Source organism: Phaseolus vulgaris, chromosome 9 (assembly GCF_000499845.2).
Source record: "Phaseolus vulgaris cultivar G19833 chromosome 9, P. vulgaris v2.0, whole genome shotgun sequence".
Taxonomy (NCBI): domain Eukaryota; kingdom Viridiplantae; phylum Streptophyta; class Magnoliopsida; order Fabales; family Fabaceae; genus Phaseolus; species Phaseolus vulgaris.
In genome coordinates, this window is record NC_023751.2 from 35,013,684 (window position 1) to 35,034,486 (window position 20,803).

General features: G+C 31.8%; 2 protein-coding genes across 2 annotated transcripts; one reads left to right on the forward strand and one right to left on the reverse strand.

Moving 5' to 3' along the window:
* Nucleotides 1-533: 533 nt before the first annotated feature.
* LOC137822441 (cysteine-rich receptor-like protein kinase 44) lies at nucleotides 534-3,194 on the forward strand. Its single transcript, XM_068627328.1, has 5 exons — nucleotides 534-602; nucleotides 988-1,074; nucleotides 1,999-2,081; nucleotides 2,424-2,574; nucleotides 2,904-3,194. Exons 1-5 carry the CDS (start codon nucleotides 534-536, stop codon nucleotides 3,192-3,194), a joined length of 681 nt encoding a protein of 226 aa, XP_068483429.1.
* A 6,825-nt stretch (nucleotides 3,195-10,019) lies between these two features.
* Nucleotides 10,020-11,365, reverse strand: LOC137821128 (homeobox-leucine zipper protein HAT22-like). The gene is made up of 3 exons (XM_068625572.1): nucleotides 10,905-11,365; nucleotides 10,666-10,745; nucleotides 10,020-10,449 (listed from the first exon to the last, which is right to left on the reverse strand). The coding sequence occupies exons 1-3, from the start codon at nucleotides 11,238-11,240 to the stop codon at nucleotides 10,164-10,166; spliced, it is 702 nt and encodes a 233-aa protein (XP_068481673.1). The 5' UTR covers nucleotides 11,241-11,365; the 3' UTR covers nucleotides 10,020-10,163.
* Nucleotides 11,366-20,803: the final 9,438 nt, after the last annotated feature.

The window sequence follows — 20,803 nt, forward strand, 5'->3', positions numbered from 1 at the left end:
TTCGGAAGCGTATAAAACGGCAACCACAGAATATGACAGTTACAACTACAGAGAAGCAAGGTAGTTTGAGAAATGAGAAAAAACATCATAAGTGAAACCACAACACTCAAAATCTTTACGACCTTGTAGTTCGTTTAATATTTGTGCGTGTCATATGAATATATGTTTGTGTTTGTGCTTAATTAGGGATTATGAAACACAATGAATCAGCAGATATGATGAAGATGATATTTTCATCTAATCCACAGTCAGGTAACTCTTAAGAAATAATTGCATGGTCAATCAAATATCTTATACATATTGAAGTTAATTAATTTCAATATGTACACACAGGGTCCATGGAGTTCTTTAGTGGGAACCTTAGAACAATTAACTGCTTTGACTACCAGACACTGAAAAATGCAACCACGAATTTCCATGCTGATAATTTTCTTGGAAGTGGTGGATTTGGACCTGTTTACAAGGTATAATAAACATTATATTTAATAACTAGCTTGGTTTAATAGAGAATATATTTGTTAATAACTTGATCTATGTACTGTGTAAAATCACCCGTTTTTTCAGTCTTATCTTATTATGGAATTGGTCACATAGATCACAGGGTACTATTGGATTTGGTTAAAAATCAAATTTGTAAGATGTCATTAACTAAGCAGTGCCTTTTGATCATAACACCCTATAAAGAAAAACATTTCAAAGTAAGAGCATGTCAAGTGAAATTTTACATTGATTAGTAATAGGAAAGTTGAACAACATTTTAAGTCATAAGAATCTCCATAACTAATATATCGTCCTTGTACTAACATGAACTACTTCAGAAAGTAAATTTTAAGTTTTAACTCATCTCACAATCAACCGATAAAGTGAAGTTTTTACTTACTTATATGTTATAATTAGACCATATTTCTAATTGTGAGATAATCAGCAAATGTTTAGGTTCATTTATATGCAGTTTAATGTCTCCTAACTATAGTTATGTTTTGACAGGGAAAGTTGGTAGATGGAAGGCTAATTGCGGTTAAGAAATTGTCTCTCAACAAATCCCAGCAGGGAGAAAAAGAGTTTCTGGTAGAGGTGAGAACAATCACTAGTATCCAACACAAAAATCTGGTTCGCCTTCTTGGATGCTGCATAGATGGGCCACAAAGGATAATTGTCTATGAATACATGAAAAACAGAAGTTTGGACCTCTTTATACATGGTATCCTTTCTTTTCTAATCCTCTTTGGCCCTTTTTAATTATGAACAATACAAGGACTAAAGTTCCAAAACTTATACAAATTCACCAATGACAATACTATTTATTTGAACTCTTGGCTCTATTAAAAAGAGTTCTAGAATAAATTAGCAGTATTATCAACTTTGCACCAGAGATTCATTACCTAAATTGATGAATAAGCAACCAAAATTTTAATTAAAGTCAAATACTCAAACTCTCATCAAACTAGGGTGTTTTAATCAACATTTAGTTAGAGAAACTTTGGTTTAATCATGATTATCAACTATCACTTTCATTTACTTTAGTCTAGGATCATTCTAGTTATTATAGCACTATTTCTGTAGTGGAATGTTCATATAGTGGACACCTAGGCCACTGTTTGATGAATGTTTGAAGGAGCTTAGGATTGTTTTGATGGAACAACTCTTTCTTTGACTGCTTCTTGAATGCAGAAAACAGTGATCAATTTCTGAAATGGGGAACTAGATTCCAAATTATTCTGGGAGTAGCGCGAGGACTACAATACCTTCACGAGGATTCACACCAAAGAATTGTTCACCGAGACATCAAAGCAAGCAACATTCTTCTTGATGACAAGCTTCAGCCAAGGATTGGGGACTTTGGGCTAGCTAGATTTTTCCCCGAAGACCAAGCTTACCTTAGCACACAGTTCGCTGGAACACTGTACGCCATTTATTGGAACAAATTAAAATGACATTTCTTAGTATTCCCTGAATGAAAATTGCCATATAGCATTATTAGTTCATCATATGGTTCAGAGCAATTTCATCCTCATTATGATTTTAGTGCTGCCAACTACCCAGACTGCAAAAGCAGTGCCCTTCTGCTCAGAACTTTTAATGTTTGCACACATTTCAACACCATCATATCCAGCAGCAGCATATCATTAAAGTCACCATCTTTGATACTATTTTATGTGATTGGGTGAAGTACATGAGTATTAAATCATCTTTCTTATGACATCAATTTTGTTATACTTTATGTGTAAAATGATTTAGTTTATACATGAAATGATCAGTGAAAGAAAATAAGATGTTTGACAATTTATTGTTTCTTAAACCATTTTGTCACTTCTTTATTAAAATGTGAAGCATTTTCAGTTGCCAAACAACTTAACTATCTACAGATAAGAGGTTTCATTTGATAAATGCCATTTTTCTTTTGGTTTTTATTTTTTGGACAGAGGTTATACTGCTCCTGAATATGCCATTAGAGGGGAATTATCAGAAAAGGTAGATATCTATAGTTTTGGAGTACTCTTGCTTGAAATAATCTGTTGCAGGAAAAACACAGACCAAACTTTGCCATCAGAAATGCAGTACCTCCCTGAATATGTAAGTTCTCACATTTCCACATACATAGTTTTTTTCTCAATTATTGCCAGATAAAAGCTAGCACCATGATCTCTTTCTGTCCAGTTTCCTGTACACTATTTTCTATTTCTTCAAATTCATACAGAAATTTTTAGTTTGAGAATAAGACAACATATTTTCTATTCCCATATACACATTTTATGTTTTTTTCTATAAATTGTTGGATTCCAATAAGTAATATACAAACATATTGGTTGAGAAAAAAAATTATTGTAGCTTATATCAGTTGTCCCATTAAGAGAATTTAGATGTGTGATATCATAATCAAATCAAATCATATCATGGTATAGGCATGGAAACTGTACGAGAATGCAAGGATATTGGACATAGTAGATCCTAAGCTGCGACAAGATGGATTCGTAGAAAAGGATGTTATGCAAGCAATCCACGTGGCTTTCTTATGTCTTCAACCTGATCCACAATTGAGGCCTCCCATGTCAGAAATTGTGGCATTGTTGACTTTCAAAATTGAAATGGTGACAACACCAATGAGGCCAGCCTTTCTGGATCGAAGACCAGGAAAGGATGATGAAAACCATTGTTTGAGAGGATTATCTGAGGGTTTAACATCTCCCATATGATCACAAATCTGTGTTCCCTACCCATAAGGCTATAGTCACCAATCTAAACAAAAAAAAAGTTATTGAATTTGTTGGATAATTAGGGGCCATGATCTTAAAGAAAGGAAAGGAGGGAGGAATTTAAACAATACTTCAGAGTGTTTTGTTTTTTCTCAGAGAAGAATAAATAAAATTAGCAAAAACATCTCCACCCTTATACGAATTCAACTCAACAAAATCAATTTACAAAATATATTTAGCTAGTCTGCTGCAGAATTATGCAGGAGAGATTGCACATATTAATTTTGCACTTCAGAGTGTAGATTTCCTTTTCTTCAAGTTTCTATATATATATGGTTTACTACTTTCATTACTGCCATGAATTTGAGTAGTTGAGTTACAAATTATATCTGGCTTAATAATTCGTGCCTTCGGACATGCACTTGTAATCTATAACTATTTAGACTTTTTTTAAGTACTTTAACTTTTTTATAAGTTATTTTAAAATTATTTCAAAATATCCTATAATACTATATCAACAAATTTGAAATCAAGAAATAGTCTCACGTTATTTAAGATTAATATAATTTAAATACACATTTTAGGATAAAGTTTCAAGTTTTAGATAAATGATTAATCTAAGATATTATCTTCTTATCAAAACAATATTTAAATATTTTCATATTATACTATTATTTTCTAAAACATTGTTGTTTTGTTATGAATTACATTAATAATAATAATAATAAAAATATATTTTGGTAACTACCTTAAATAGCATGACCATGATACAAATTTAAATAAAACTAAGTGAAAGATTTTGGCAAATGATTTAATTAGATACCTGATCCAATTATATAAATATTTTTGTCAACTAAGTCAGTTTAACCTATAATTCTCAATTAGTAAAAAAAAACTAAAATCATCTATAAAAACAAAAATATTCATTGAATTTTCGATTCATTATTCTTCGCCCAAAGTTTTAAATGTTTTACATTCAAATAAAAAAAAACAATTTCATATCAATAGCAATTAATCATTTATCTGAAAAACTAATTATTAGAATTTTTTAGACAGAACAAATACTTTTAATGGATAAACTCTGTTATATATCAAGCAGAGGGTTAACTTGATAGCCTTCCTCTTTGTACAACTTGTGAATGGTGACTCATTAACTTTCTTAATTAACTTTCTTAATTGCATAGTAATTACTTGACCTTACCCATTTCTCAGTTTTATAATTAATGACACATGTAATCATAGAGGAGCAATGTTAAAGAGTCAAAGTTTAAATTTTTCAACGTAATTTAAGGAGACTTAATCTACCATCCAATGTCATCAAGTGGTTCGAATAACATGTGATGTTTACATGTAAAGTTAAAGAAAATACTAAAAACTATAAACTAATACTAAAAATACACTTATTTAAAACTTAATTAGTAACTAATCCTAAGTGTTTGAAGAGATTGGAATTAGTGACACTAACTCGTGTGACTCTTTCTTGCATCTAAGTTGAAGTTTATTTATTGAATGAGCCTATGTTTAGATAGTTTCTTTATTAAACATTAATAAGAGAGAAATATATGATAAATAACCAAGACCAATCAGATGAACAATTTGTAATTTGTTCTAAACATCCCTTCTTAAATAAAAAAAAAGATAAAAAATAAATACAAATTTATTATCTAGTTAAAAATAAAAGTTGTGGAACAGATTTTTTTTAAATTTAATAAATCAATTTATTTAAATAACAATAATAATTTTTATCTGTAAAATAAATAAATAAATATAAAAGTGGTTATAGTACTTCCATTCATACACAAAAGTGTTCAAAATTGTGCATACAAAAAATAAAAAGTTCAGTCCATATAATCCATATACAAAACCTTTAAAAATGTGCAAGCCAAAAAATAGAAACTATATGCATAGAGATTCTTTGGCGAACTTCTCATATTTAGATTGGTGTTTGGATCTCATGTGTTGTATAAAGTATTTGAAAAAAATGATGTAGTGTAAAATGTTAATTTCTATATGTTCACGACCGTTGGATTTTGGTGCAGGTTCTTGTAGTAGATAGCTATTGATACTATGAAGTAGGCAAATCTTTATTTTACTGTTGGTGTGGTTATGAAAAGATAATGTGGTTCTCGGTCAGGTTTGTTGGATTTTTATATAGGGTCTTGTGGTGTATAGTTGTTGAAGCTATGAACAAGTATTGTGTCTTTCGGACAGGTTAGTAGGCACGTAAAGTTTTATTAGGTTTTGAAGAAAGAGGGTTCAATTTTGAGTGGTTTTTGTGGGTGAGGGAATTTGATTTGTAGATGTGTTTGTGGGCTTTTGGTTGTATTAGAGGATGTTTTGTGTGTATTGTTTTGACTAAAGATTGGTTATAAGGACCTTGATAGAATAAATGTTGATTTCTTTTGATGTGGCTTACCATTCCTTTCAATTGAGGATTAATTTGGTGGTCTATAGAGTTTGAAGAATGTTTGTAAGTCAGGTGTTGAGCAAGTTGACCTTGATCATTTTCTGTACAAGGATTGGAACACCCCTAAAGTGTCTGTATAAGGGTTGAGACATTCATGAAGTATCTAATTTTATTTTATTTATTCTTTACTTATAAAAAATATAAATAAATATACATAGAGATCATAGTAGGAGTGAGTGTATTCATTTTCCAAATTTGGGTTGGATAGCAGAAGTAGGACCTCCCAAACTACATAATACTCAAACTATAAATCAAGGTCCTAATAGAAAAATTGTTGTTTGCTCTATAAACAAATACCTTCCTTTCTTTTCTCAACAAATTTCTCAGGTATTACTACTGTTCTTACAGGTTGTATTCTAGTATCAAACTATTGTAGACAAGGGACATTTCTGATAAGTAGAAATCTCTATAAAGTGTTGTGTTGGATCTATATAGTTTGAAGATATATTCTAGTTTTCAGTTTTTCCAGATCAGTTGTATACAATTTTCTACAGCTATATGACTCTTACACACATATCCCGGATGACTAGTAGTGGAATCTGCATAACCCTAAATCAGAATCAATTAAATGTATGTATATATATATATGACAGACAGTCTCTGTTTGACCATGTTTTAGCTACCAAATTTAGAATCTAAATAATTGGTAGTTAAAACTTTGATAGCTAATTAGATACCAATTTAAAAACTATTTAACAATAATATAAATTAGTTTAGAAACCAAATTTTTTTTTAGTTTCTAAAATGTTCTCTAATTTAGTCACTAAATCAGAATCAATTAAATGTATGTATATATATGATAGACAGTCTGTGTTTGGCCATGTTTTAGCTACCAAATTTAGAATCTAAATAATTGGTAGTTAAAACTTTGGTAGCTAATTAGATACTAATTTAAAAACTATTTAACAATAATAGAAATTAGTTTAGAAACCAATTTTTTTTTAGTTTCTAAAATGGTCTCTAATTTAGTCATTATAGCAACTAATTATTCCTGGTTTCTAAAATGGTTTTTATTTCATGATTTTCTTGTAGTGATATAACCAGTGACAAATCTTTTGAGGATACCAAATTTTTTTTATAAGTGTACTAAATTTTTGGATAGCTCAATATATAAAATATACTAAAAATTTAAAATAAATTATTTATATATTAATTTTTATATATGTAAAAAAAACTATTCCTTTTCAAATCCAATGACTTTTTAAAAAAAGATTATTTTCCAATAAAACTTTATGTTAGGCATCCTGCCATTACATGAAAAAGTATTATTTAAAAAAAGAAGAAACAAATATGGAAAACTAGCTCCAAACACATGCATAAAAAAGAACTTCAAATCTAAACCAATCAGAATATAGGTTTTTACCACCTTTTAACAAAGAACTCCAAAGAGAAACAATGGAGCAAACAATAGAACCAAAACAAGACCTATAGATAAAGATTCCAGAAAAGCAAAAACTCTCATTTCTTATTAGCAGACATCTTAAAACCTTTTCTAGGACATTTAGGCCTCCTAGTAGATTTAACAACATCATCTCCATTATCACTAAGAGGTTTTCCCATGTCAGTCTCACCCTTCAAATACTTAGTAACAATTTCACATTCTTTCAAGAACAAAGCAGTACCTTTATATTAGGTTCCAGAACAACATTGGCATCAGACAAGTAGTAAAAAAAGTAGACTTTTGAGTGACAGTATCAAACACCAAAGCAACATCTAAAGAAACATTTGTTAGATAATGAGATGCAACATTTTGAATTTTTATTTTAAACCTTATAATATTTTATGAAAAAAATAAAAGTAAGTAATGCAATATGAGAATCTTATTGAAAACAAACTGCAAAGTTAGGTTTTCCTTTATTTTTTTTCACATAAAAATTATATATATTATTTCAATAGTCATTTCAGACGTTGCTTTGAAGATACTAATAAAATATATGGAAGGACAAATATACAATGCTACTTCAGATATTTATAATTCTTTTTCAGAATTTGAGATAATTAAAAAAAATACTTAATTTATCATGTATTTAATTTGGTTTTATCTGATATTGCCTAAATATCTACTTACATTGTTCATATTCATTTTCTAATATATATATATATATATATATATATTCTAAATTCTTTTCACTTTTTTAATTGAGCAGATTTCCCGGGAAAAACATCTAGTCAAAGACTCAATTAAGAACTATAAATTGTGAACTAAATCCTAGTCAAATTTTAATTACTATTGCATTTAAGGAAAGGTCAAAATGAAAAGGCATTGCTTCAGTTCCTCAAGTATAACAGTTAAACAAATTAGAAGCATTTTTTTATCAATTAATGTTCCTTTTCATAACTTCAACTAATATAATGTTATATCTCTTAATGTAATTTCCATTAAAATATTCTTATTATCGTTTTTCTACAAGCCCTATAAAAGATAAGAGTCTCTTATTAGTTACTTGTTCAGTCACTCATTAATATTTAATTAACTTGTTAAACCAACAATAACAAATGAATAATAACATAACAATAACATAGCAATAACATATAATTATTTTCTTTACCTATAAGTTATAGAATCATTAGTGTAATCACTCCATTCAAACCTTATTTTTTTTAATCTCTTACATTAACTAAATAAAAATAAAAAATAAAATATATTTTAAAGAATTATTTTTTGTAAATTATTAATTGTAAAATTTAACATGACTCAATTTTTTTTTTTAAATTCAAAAATGTGGATATAGAGGTGACAAAGTTGTTTTTTTTTTTGACATTTCCTTTTTCATATATATAATGAAAAATAAATAAGAATGTGGAACTTAGAGTAGTTGACTTCTCACAAATATTTATGTTTTATACTATAATATAACACAATCACACTCTATATTAACATATTTGGATTTATTATTTGTCTTACTAAGAATGTGTTTTAAAAAATAGTCTTAATCATATGTAAAGATTAAATGGGAAAGTTCACACTTATTAGTAGTTTCTAGGAAGATGGTGAAGTCTGTGTCTTCTTGGTGTGGCTTATGAAAGACCTTAGCATTTTCCACCAATGGCCATTGAGCTATTGTGATTAATTTGAGACACTTTGTTTTGTGGATTGCTCCATTGACCATAAAATTAATTAAAGCACACCAAGAAAGAGACAAAGATAAATCAAAATTGATGTTGTTGGTTCACACACTAAACTTCCCAAGACAATTGACTAGTTCGAACTAATATTCTAAGATATAGGTTAGGATCATTAGATATTATAATTAACACTCAATCATAATCTATCAAACATTCTTAATTTTTTCTTTTTTTTTAATTCTCATTTTGGTTTACTATAACACGTTTTCTAAACGCCCAAGATTTTTGTTGCTTTTTTTAAAAAAAAAGCATACTAATTACTATAAAAAGAAGTGTGTATCTTAAGTTACGTTAAGTATGTGACATTATGGATTAATAACCCAAGAAGAAAGAAGATTTCCATGCTAAAATATCAATAAAAAGTGATTAAGAAAATAAGTGTTTTTTTCTATTGGTTGAACACGTGCATTGTTCTTTATCAACTTGTTTTCTTGGAGAAGGGTTTAAATTGAAGTTGTTAATGATTCATTCAACGAAAGAATTTGAACGTCCACACCCATCTTTCACGTCATGGAGAAAACAAGTTTAATTTTCTTCTTTGGAAAATCAACTAACTACAAATTAATCATTTTATAAATTTTAATAATTATTATCATCAATCATATCAAAGTATTCTAATTTTAAATTCATGATGGAATTATCGCACTTTAATGGTTATTTTTAAGTTCTTTCAAAATTATTGACAATTTTTTTTCAAAATAAACCATAAAAAATTAAAAAAATACTATACATATATCCTAACTTTTTATTTTTAATTTATTATTAAAGTACTATCTAAAATAATTTTCTGTCTTTACATACAGCACCCTCTAAAAACAAATAAAAATCTTTAAAATCCTAAAACTGAAATTAAAAAAAAAAAACATATTCATTCCTTTGTTTTTGTTTCTTTTTCTAAGTTTAAACACATAATAAGACTTACCAAAGAAACTAAAGAAAAGAATTATCTGGGCAACCATACAAAATATTAACATTTTTTCATATTCACAACATTTTTACATGTTGTTTTAAAGAGATTAAATTCAGGATTACTAGTGATTTGTTACTGCAAAACAATAAGCTTTTGATTAATGAAACCAGTTTATGATTGTGCTTGAAAATAAAAAGAAGTAACAATTCTTCATTTAGAAATGAAGCATTTTGGAATAAAGGAAATAGTTGGTTAATTTTGATGAATTTGAATGACTAGAAAGAGAGGGCAAGTTAACTTAACTGTGGAGCTAGCTGGCCTATACCACAAGCAGTCCTACACGACTATGCATATTATTCGATGTGGGGACTGGGGATGTGTACTTTCCTTTTTTCCTGATTAATCATCAATATTTGACTCTGACATTCCAATTATCTTCCATCAAATTATGAGTTCCTTATTCCCTCTAAATGCCCTTTACACCTACACTGTTCTGCAATTTGTGGCTGCTGTTTCGGACCACATCGGTAATGCCCCCTTTCTTCCCTTCTTTAGGCTTCAACTCTTTCTCACACGATGAACAAATGCTCAGAGTTGTGGCCTTGGAGAGTTGAATGTACAATGGTTTTGGTCCAACCTTTTGTGCACGCAGCTCTTGCAATTCCTTCTTCAGTCTCAGATTCTCATCGGTTAGTTTCTCACAGCATTTCTTCAGGAACTCGCAATCCACCTCTGTTTGCTTCAGCTTGGTCCTGAAAAGTCAATATAACACGGGTTAATGCATAGTCAAGTCAACAGGAAAAGGTTAAAAAAATTGCATCCCTTTGTCCTTGCTAAACATGACAGAGAAGAGAAGATAAGAGAGAAATTTTAAAGGCTACAATGAGATAGAATCATAGAATCATAGAACCAAAACTGAACACCCCCAGAAATTGAAACTCGTTAAAGGATCATAAAGTTTAAGAAACCTTGCTCTTCTGTTCTGAAACCAAACTTCAACCTGTCTATGCTTTAAATTCAATTTCTCAGCAAGTGCCTGCTTCTGTGCCTGCATGTGAAACCAAAACCAACCCTTTGATTATCCACCTCCTGTGAACAAACCCTTGAAAGATTCTAATAAAAAAGCATCATAATTGAACATGCAGTTTAATTAGCTTCTATGAAATTAAAAATCAGAAAGGATAATGAAAGGGAGAGAAATGAATACAGGGTTAAGAGTGGTATGCAGCTTGAAAATATCCTCAAGGGTGGCTGATTGCTCCTTTGTAAGCTTCAGTTTCTTTCTGGTGCCGTTGTTGCTGTTGTTGCTGCTCTCAGGGCTGTTATTTTCATTGGGGTGTTTCAAACATAACAACCCTTTTGCCTTATCATCATGAAGTTGTTGTTGATGATCCACGTGAATCATTTGCTCTCTCCTTGGACAAATATCAAACGTCAGGTCCAAGGAAGGGAGCTTCTGCTTCTGCTTGTCCTTCTTAGGCACATGACCTCCCATTCCTAGTCCAAGGCTTAGAGTGGTGATGCATGGCTCATCATCTTCCATGGCTGAGGAGAAAAGGAGAGAGAGGGTGAGAGAGAAATGGTGAAGTATTGGGAAAGTTAGTAGGGAGATGTGAAAGAGGTGATATTAACAAATTTATTATTGGGGTTTGGTCTTGGTATTGAATTGTGTAGAATGAGTTATTGTTAGCAACACTTTTGTTTTGGAATAAAAGAAAAAAGAAATGGTGCATGGAGAGTAATTTTGGTGGTAGAAAGGAGAGAAGTTGTGCATTAATAGCAATAATAAAATGGGGGCAATAGGAGTAAAAGCATGCGTTAGAATTCTGACTCCTTTGAGGAAACCAAAACTTTCTTAATGACAAAAAATGTTTGACTTTTCCATTTTTTAATTCCAATCCTGTTTGAGTCAGTCACCAGGTCCTATCTTTCCCAACACTTTCCTATCATACTTCTCTCTCTACACAGATCCTATCCTTCCATAAATCTTCAACATAATTTAACAAGATCAAAGTTTATGAATGCTTAATTTACTGCATAATTTTAACTGCATAATTTTTACTGCATAATTATGCAGCAAAGTAAGACAGTGCTTCCTGCTATATGATTTTGTTTATGGGTTTTAAATAATAAGAATATTAAAATTATTTTAGTCAATAAAATGAATATTTAAGAGAAATAAATGTGGTGTAATTCAACATTATAAGCTTTTACTAGTATTTCATTGTTTGTTCAAAAAATTGTATTTTGAGATGTTAAAAATTATAATAATGATGTTTTCAGTTCCAGTGGTTATAGAATGAGCAAAGACTTGAAAAATTATAATAATTAGACATCATTGTTCTTCACAGAAACTTGTCACCAAATGCTAAACCGAAAGTAATAAAGATTAAAAACTTACAGCATTATTACTATTTATAGCTAGGGTTTTCAAAATTTTCATTTCAAGTAATTATAAGAATAAGTCAAAATATATGTAAAGTTAAATAAATGAAACTTTAATCTTTGATAATTATAGTTTGTACATAACTGAAAATGGTCAATTAGATCCGGAAATAACACTGTAACCTTACTAATTAATTATATTATATCTCTTTAACTTAATTATTTAATTATAATATATACCATGCAATATTCTTTTCTTATCATTTAACATTAATAAAATATGACAAGATTATTAATTTTTATCATAATCATTTTAAGCATTGAAAAAAATATCTACAGTAACTTTTATTCGGTTGATGAGATGATATATAAATTTTAAATAATAATTTGCTAACGTAAAAAGCTTAACTAAAATTATATACTATTAAATGCATTTTTTTGATATCTTAAAATGTCTTTTTTTATTAAACTGTTTTATTTGTTATTCTTTTTCATTATAATATTGTTCATTTTGTTGATATGATGACAATGACTCATTCATAAGACATCTTTTGTAATTTGTTTGATCTTACCACATTAATCAAGTTAATGTAATAAATTAACAAAAAGCCAACTAAGTCTATTAAAAAACTTAAAAAGAAAATAAATTGAAACTTTTTAAGGCTTAAGAAACTAGACTTAAACTAAACAATATAAGAGAAACTAAAAGTGCATTTTAGTCTTTGAAAAAGTATTAGTAACACACTGGTAACTTTAACACACATTAAATTGTTAACTAATAATTATCAAAACTTCAAAAGTAGAAAAATAGGTCATTAAGCAAATGAAACTCACAAGAGTTTGTGATTCTAAATAGAAACTCACAAGAATTACAAAGAGTTATGAGGTTGTAATTGCCATTCACATATTTTTCTGAATAACAGACTTTTCCTCTTAAATATTTTTTCTCACCTTTTATAAATGTCATTTTTTTATTAACAAATTTTTATTTTTATCTTTATTTCTTAAATTTTAAGATAATATTTTTTCTTCAAATATATCTTATTTTTTATTTTTTTATTAAAAATTTAAAGTTAAATGAAGAGAATAAATTAAAATAAGTATAATAGATTATTTATTTAAAATTTAATGAAAATATAAGCATTAAATATTGTCTTTATTTTGATAAAAAAATCTTAAACAAATATTATATAAAAACAGACGGACTATTAAAATCTAAGTAAAATAAATAATCAAATTCTTTTAGTCAAAATTCACCGATCAATAGATCAAATTTCATCTAACAATACTCATTTTTTTCCTTCTTCAAATCTGTGCATCCCAAATCTTATAAGTTCTTCTAAATTTTACCAAAACTTTACCAAGAAACTTCAAACTTTTTAACATTTAAAATTATTTTATATTTACAACTAATCATAAAATTGAACAAAAAAGTAATATTTTCAAAAAAAAAATAAACTGAAAAAATTAATAACAAATCTAATTTTTATTTTATTTTTATTTTAAAAAAATCTTAATTCACTCAAACAAACCCTAAAATCTAAAGAAAAAAAAGAAAAAAGAAAACAAAAACTCCACAAATGGTCCCATTCTCAATGATAAAATTCTCAACATGTGATGGAATAGTTTATCTGTGTAATTTGATGGAAAATTGGGGTTATTTTAGTGAAATATAATAAATTGTCATTAATTTTAAGTTATTGGAGTAGCAAACTGATTAGTTGACATAAACCCCATCAATTAATATGATTGTACTTAAGGTAAGCACTGTTTCAGTATTAATGTTCTTTGACTTTAGGGAGTCAATTATTTATTCCCTCTCATGTCCCTCTTATTGCCTTTCAAAAATCACTAATAATTTTTTTCTGATTGGAGTTACATTTTTTAGTATCTTACCTAAATACTTAAACAAATTCACAAGTGTATTCTATTTTTTAATATAATATTTTTTTGTTAAAACTTCCTTTGTCATAATAATTTATGCATCTAATAATTATCTTAAATATATACATATATATATATATGTTTGATTAAAAGATAAATAATATGATATTAATTTATTTTATGGATTGTAAATGAGATTGGACCATACTGTGACTTAGCTTTTGCCTATTGAATTGATGAATAATGAACAACGGCTAAAGAGTGATGATAGGATTACCCAGGGCAAAGGCAACTGCTGTCATTGGAAGATGTGTACTTGTTTTTTGTTCCTTTCTATTTATTAACTTTAAAGAAAGAATTTTTATTTTTCATCTTTTATATCTTTTTAAGTTTAAGATGATAATTAAGGGAAATTTTTTCTAACATCCTTATGCTCTTCTTAAATGATCACTCACTAACACTCCCTTTGGTTTGTAAAGAAACAGTCATTTGTGTTACTCGTCTCTAAAAAAATGAGAAAAACACAAAAACAAAGAAAATAAAATAACATGTACAAATCTCAATAAAAGAAAATACATATTAAAATATTGGCTAGTGATTAATTCATTTGTAAGGAAGATTCTAGACATTTACACTACTTTGGATAAGAAAACACATGTATTTTATTTAAATTTGTAATTAATGTTTAACATTTTAATTGTGTTAATCCAAAAAAAAATCTCAATTTTTTAATACTATTTTATTTCTCTGGTCCCATATCTCTCTCATCATGACAGTTATCTACGTAGTTTTCCATAACATATTCTGCTTGTTATTCAGGTCTGCACAGTGAAAGTGGTAAAAATGATTGAACACAGAGTTATGTGATACATTTAATATTTCTATTAACTTAAAACACCTATTCCAGACAGAATTAGCTACACTGTATCCCAGAAACAGGTGTTGTATAGTTTTAGGTTGCAACTGAGACAGGGAATGATTGAACACAGAGTTATGTGATACATTTAATATTCCTATTCACTTAAAACACTTATTCCAGACAGAATTAGCTACACTATATCCCAAAAACAGGTGTTGTATAGTTTTAGGTTGCAACTGACACAGGGAATGATTGAACACAGAGTTATGTGATACATTTAATATTTCTATTAACTTAAAACACCTATTCCAGACAGAATTAGCTACACTGTATCCCAGAAACAGGTGTTGTATAGTTTTAGGTTGCAACTGACACTGGGAATGATTGAACACAAAGTTATGTGATACATTTAATATTCCTATTCACTTAAAACACTTATTCCAGACAGAATTAGCTACACTATATCCCAGAAACAGGTGTTGTATAGTTTTAGGTTGCAACTGAGACAGGGAATGATTGAACACAGAGTTATGTGATACATTTAATATTCTTATTCACTTAAAACACTTATTCCAGACAGAATTAGCTACACTATATTCCAGAAACAAGTGTTGTATAGTTTTAGGTTGCAACTGGCACAGCGAATGATAAAACACAGAGTTATGTGATACATTTAATATTCCTATCCATTTAAAACATTTATTCCATACATAATTAGCTACACTATATCCCAGAAATAGGTGTTGTATAGTTTTAGGTTGTAGCTGACACATGAGACATAGATTTATATCCAAGATTACACCTCTTTTTTTATAAATTATCATTAGTTTGGATTCTATTCAGACCAACCCTCCATGCAAAGAATTTTGCATTTGGTATAACACTTGTTTTTTAAATTAAATTGAAAAAATCATCATCCTCATCCCTAGAATATTATATGTCGATTTCACATAATATCTTGTCTCTTGTATTTTTGGCTTAACATCTATTATATTCATCAGTAGTGTATGTATTTAGGATTTTTCCCATTCAAACCACTCTCTTCTCCATCTCAGATCTCATTCCCAATTATTATTGTTCCAAAATCGTAATAAGAAAATTAAAATTATCAAATTATATTGTATACAATATTGTACGATATTGTACGCAATTAATTTAATAGCATCGGTAACTTTTTCTTAAATTGACTTTGCTTTTTTCATTGTAGAAATCATGGTTCAAGATGCTCATCTGGCGAAAGAATTGTTAGATGCCTTCAAGGAGAGGGCCGCTCAGCGTAAGGGCTGACCGAGCATTGAATCCCTTGTAGCCGGGAGAGGATCAATCGATGATGGCCCCTCGGGAAAGAGTAAGAAGAGGATGAGGGAGGGGGCAGTAAAGCCATGATGACCCGCTCGTCTGGGGTGATGTCGACACCACCCCTTCCCTGTCTATCGCTAATTGACGTTGACTCGTTGCCGATTGATGACTTTAACCGACCGATCCACCTTCCTGCTCTCAAGCGTTGATGAACATATATTTATTCACACTTAATAACTTTAATTATAGATTATTGGACTATAATAATAAATAAATCTGTTGTTTTAATTAATATTGATATAATTAGGTTTATTTGGACCTCTTAACTATTATTTTTTGTAATTTTGTGTTTTTAGGGTAAATGATCTGAAGTTGTCTACCTTTATGAATGGACCAAATATGCAAAAGTCCAAGTTGCTTCTTTTAATTGAAACAGAAAACAAATCTGAGGAAAAGAAAGAGAAAATAAAAGCTATAAGATCCCAGAAACATAATTGGAAGTAAATCTTCTGCAAAATAAAAATAATTATGGAAAATTGGAAACTGTTTACAAAATTTAAACTACAATATTTTCCCAAATATCATTGGAAAAGAAAAGCCTATAAAAAGACACAAGTCTCAAGGAGAAAAGAGGAGAGCTTTATAGGGTTTTCTTAGTTTCTTTTCTTCTTTGTAATTCTTTTGCCTTCGCATGAAAAACTAAACTTTTTGGTTGATTCCTTTGTGATTCCCCATTGAGTTCTGAGGTTTTGATCAATAAAAGTTTTCATTTTTTAATTCTTTAAAGCAATTGTTTTAATTTTCTAATATCCTAGAAAACTAGTTTTTGTAAGAGTTTGTACTTGAACGCATGATTGAGAGTCTTCCTTATCTTAAACTTTGGTTTCTTAGTTAGTTCGTATTGTTCTAATTAATTTCTTGGGCGCATGATTCAAGAGAGAGGAGATAAGCATTCCCTTGGAGTATACACATGGAACAAAGTGGGTATTGATTAAACCGGTAGACGCATGTTTTACTGGTGAGCTTCAGTTGAATTAGGTTTGGCGCATGTTCAATCTAGTTTAGCTCTGTTGAGGATTGAGAAATGAATAATCTTTAGAGAACCTGTGAGGAATTCATGGGTGGAAGAACTTGGGAGTAAATCTGCATTCTTTACTGATTTAAATCATCATTTATATTTTCCTGCTTAACGATCACAACCCCTTTTACTTTACCATTATTGCTAATTTTCATTGTTTGCAGATAGGTTTTGAATTCTATTCACTGAAATCACTATTGGATTCGTTGGGAAACGACTTTGGGTCATCTGACAACTTTTATACTATAATCTCTCTAGCGTTAGGCAAATCTACGCTAAAATCATCTTAATTTGATAGCAAAATGACAACTATCAAGCGTACCATGAAGGTTCGCATGTCACCTCTATCGATGTTGGGGGTGACTCAAAATTCTCCAGGAGGGTCAAGATTAGCCTTCTGAAGCCAACCCAAGAACTCATCCGGAGGGTTCCCTTGGAGGACCTGCTGTAGAGTAGCATCGAGAGATGATGTGTTGTGCGCTTGCCCTAACTAGCCTGGGTTCTGAAGACCTGGGCCACCATGCTGAGGAAATATCTCGATTGAAGCATGAGCTCTCGAAGGCTTCGGGAAACTTGAACCAGTCTCTCGCGGTTAACAATAAGTACGTGGGGAGGCTTGATCGGACTGACGTCGAGCGAGAGATTGTAGAGGGTCAAGCGACCGAGCTTGAGCGGCTCGCGAAGATGACAACCGAGATGGCCCGCATGAAGAAGGTTGTGGAGGAGGCCGACAACAAGAACTCGGTGTTGTATGTCGAGAATTCAGAGTTGAAGGCCGAGAAGGGAGCGATCGAGGCAAATCTAGACAGGAACATTGATGAGACTTTGGAGCTACTCAACCAAAGTTTCTTCCAGGTCATTCGACAGGCCCACGTCCTCTACAACGGTCCACATCGTCTAGTGAGTTCGACCTTAAAGGTGAAGTGTTTGAGGGTCGAATTTTATCGAGGGTCGAGGTGAGGGCCCTGGAGAGCGCAACTCAACCTGTGGCGACCGAAAGTGCTAAAGGCGAAGATCAATATGTCTTAGGCTTTTAGTATTTTGTTTCCTTCGAGCGGGATGTCGCCTTTTATTGCTTTTCCTCCGAGGTTGGGGTGTGGCCTCCTTCCCTTCTTCATGAATACAACGATCATTTTGTTTGCTTATTGATTAAGTTTGAGTAGTCGTTCGGACAATTTGATTGAAGAAAGAAAATTAAACAAGTTAATAAGCGCTCGAGTATCTTAATTGATTAAAGAAAATTGAACAAGTTAAGTAAGCGGCCGAATTGCACTCGTAGATCGTTTTAATGTTTAGGCTTGGTTCTGACCTAACCAAATCTGCGAGGTGTCGGCTGGGTATGCCAATTAATGCTACGTCCAGACCGAACCGTGTTGTGTGTGTTGTCGGCATGGTATGCCGGTTAAGGCTACGTTCAGATCAAACCGCGTTTGTAAGGTATCAGCAAGGTATGTCGGTTAAGGCTACATCCAGACCGAACCGCATTGTGTGTGGTGTCGGCAGGGTATGTCGGTTAATGTTACATTCAGACCGAACCACATATGTAAGGTATCGACAGGGTATGCCGAATAAGGCTACATCTAGATCGAACTGCGTTATGTATGGTATCGGCAGGGTACGCCGGTTAAGACTACATCCAAACTGAAGGGCATTGTGTGTGGTGTCAGCAGGGTATGTCGGTTAAGGCTACGTTCAGATTGAATCGAGGTTTTGACATGCGAACTTAGATTACCAACAATTTGGAGAGAAACGCCTCGTTAAAATCTTCCCAATCGAAAACTCTCATTAGGGAAAAACAGTTGGATGAAGAAAAAGTGCGTAAATTTTATTAATCAACTGTAATAAAATTTGAGGTACGTGGCATTCACATCCTCGGTACAATTTTGTCCGACAACCACTCTAGGTTATATGTCCCGCAACTGTAATTTCTCGAATTCGAGAGGGTTTTTCCCAATTGGATGTACACTTTCCTTCATTCTTCCTTGCGTCACTCCTCATTGACCAAATCCAGGTTGATTGCGAGACTTTCTTCGTTTAGGGTCAGATTGAACATCTGCCTTCGGACGATAGGCTCACCTACCTTGATCGAGATCATTGCTTCGGTGTCATATGTTAGGTTGTACGGCATCTTTTGGATAGACGACTTGGAGGTGCAACGGTATGCCCGCAGGACCTCTAACAGCTTTTCAGTCCATCAGCCTTTTGCTTTCCCGACTCGCTTCTTTAGGTTGTTTAAGATGACCTTGTTAGCAGCCTCAACTTGCCCATTGGTCTGGGATGCTCAACCGAGACTGTTATGGATTTGATGTCGAGGTCATCATAAAAGGATTGGAGTCCTCGGTCGATGAACTGTCAGTCGTTGTCGGTTATTATCGTATTATGCGCAGTCTCCCTGAATGGTCGACCAGTAATAATCAACCCTGAGAACTTTGGCAGCTATTGTCCGGGTGCTCGAATTACTGCCACATATCCCTTCGTGGATTTCCTTGAGGACGTACTCAGTATAGTTTTTAGTGATGCATTTCGGCAGCGGCGTTGAGTAGCCCCTTCTATACAGGTTTTGGTACATCATGGTGTACTTTGAACATTACTGTTTCATGGTTTTCTTCTCTTTTAGCCTACATGTACCGTGTTCAAGGTATTGGATGATCGAGGTCTTTCAAGTTTTGGTCTCGGCGTTAGTTCCCACTAGGCATTCGACCTTTTCCCACTAGGGGGTCTCAACCAAATCTGCTTGACCGACCTGTGGTGGCTCTTTTTCTTTATTGTTGACAATCGAGAAAATGCATCAGCACGCTTGTTCTCCTGTCGATGAATGTGTTTTAGCGTTGCCCTCTGGAACCGAGCCATACCATTGCGGACCATGTGATAATACCTTTGGAGCAACGACTCTTTAACTTCAAATTCACCCTTGACCTGCCCGATCATGACTTGGGAGTCGCTCTTGCAAATTACCTCGCCGGCCCCTATGTCGTATGCCAGGTTCAGCCCACCAAGGAGAGCTTCGTACTCAGCCTGATTGTTGGTGGCCTTGAACCTAAACTGGAGGGTTTGCTCCAAGAGTAGGTAATTGGGTTCTTCCAAGATGACCCTTGCACCGCATGCGATCCTGTTTGAAGAGTCGTCCACATACAACGTCCAACCAATTGAGAGGTCGAGGAGAGGTGAAAGCTTGGCGGAGAAGTTGACCAGGCATTGAGATTTTATAGCGCCTCTCGGCTCGTACCAGATGTCAAACTCTGAAAGTTTTATCGCCCAACCTATCATTCGTCCTACAAGGTCGGACTTAGATAAAACTTTAAAAATGGGATAGTTGGTTCTTACCATGATGGAGTGGTTTAGGAAGTATGGGCACATCCACCTGGACGAAAGGACTAGGGCGAGGGCCACCTTTTCAATCATCTGGTACCTCATTTTGGCCACCTGGAGTGTCTGGCTGACGAAGTATAGCGGTCGCTCTTCATTCTCCACCACTTGGACAAGCGCTGCACTGATCGTTTCCTCAAAGACCGTTAGGTATACCATAATGGGCTAGTAAGGTCTCGACTTCTAAATGATCGCTGGAGACGACAAGAATTTCGTCAATTGTTGAAAGATCTCT

Excerpts from the sequence above, each read along its gene's own strand:
- LOC137821128 (XM_068625572.1), bottom strand. The coding sequence starts at position 11,240 with ATGGAAGATGATGAGCCATGCATCACCACTCTAAGCCTTGGACTAGGA. Across the intron at positions 10,746-10,904 it reads TGCATACCACTCTTAACCCT|GCACAGAAGCAGGCACTTGC; the intron begins GTATTCATTTCT and ends TTTCACATGCAG. Across the intron at positions 10,450-10,665 it reads TTTCAGAACAGAAGAGCAAG|GACCAAGCTGAAGCAAACAG; the intron begins GTTTCTTAAACT and ends TTGACTTTTCAG.
- LOC137822441 (XM_068627328.1), top strand. The coding sequence starts at position 534 with ATGTACTGTGTAAAATCACCCGTTTTTTCAGTCTTATCTTATTATGGA. Across the intron at positions 603-987 it reads TTGGTCACATAGATCACAGG|GGAAAGTTGGTAGATGGAAG; the intron begins GTACTATTGGAT and ends ATGTTTTGACAG. Across the intron at positions 2,082-2,423 it reads TTCTGCTCAGAACTTTTAAT|AGGTTATACTGCTCCTGAAT; the intron begins GTTTGCACACAT and ends TTTTTTGGACAG.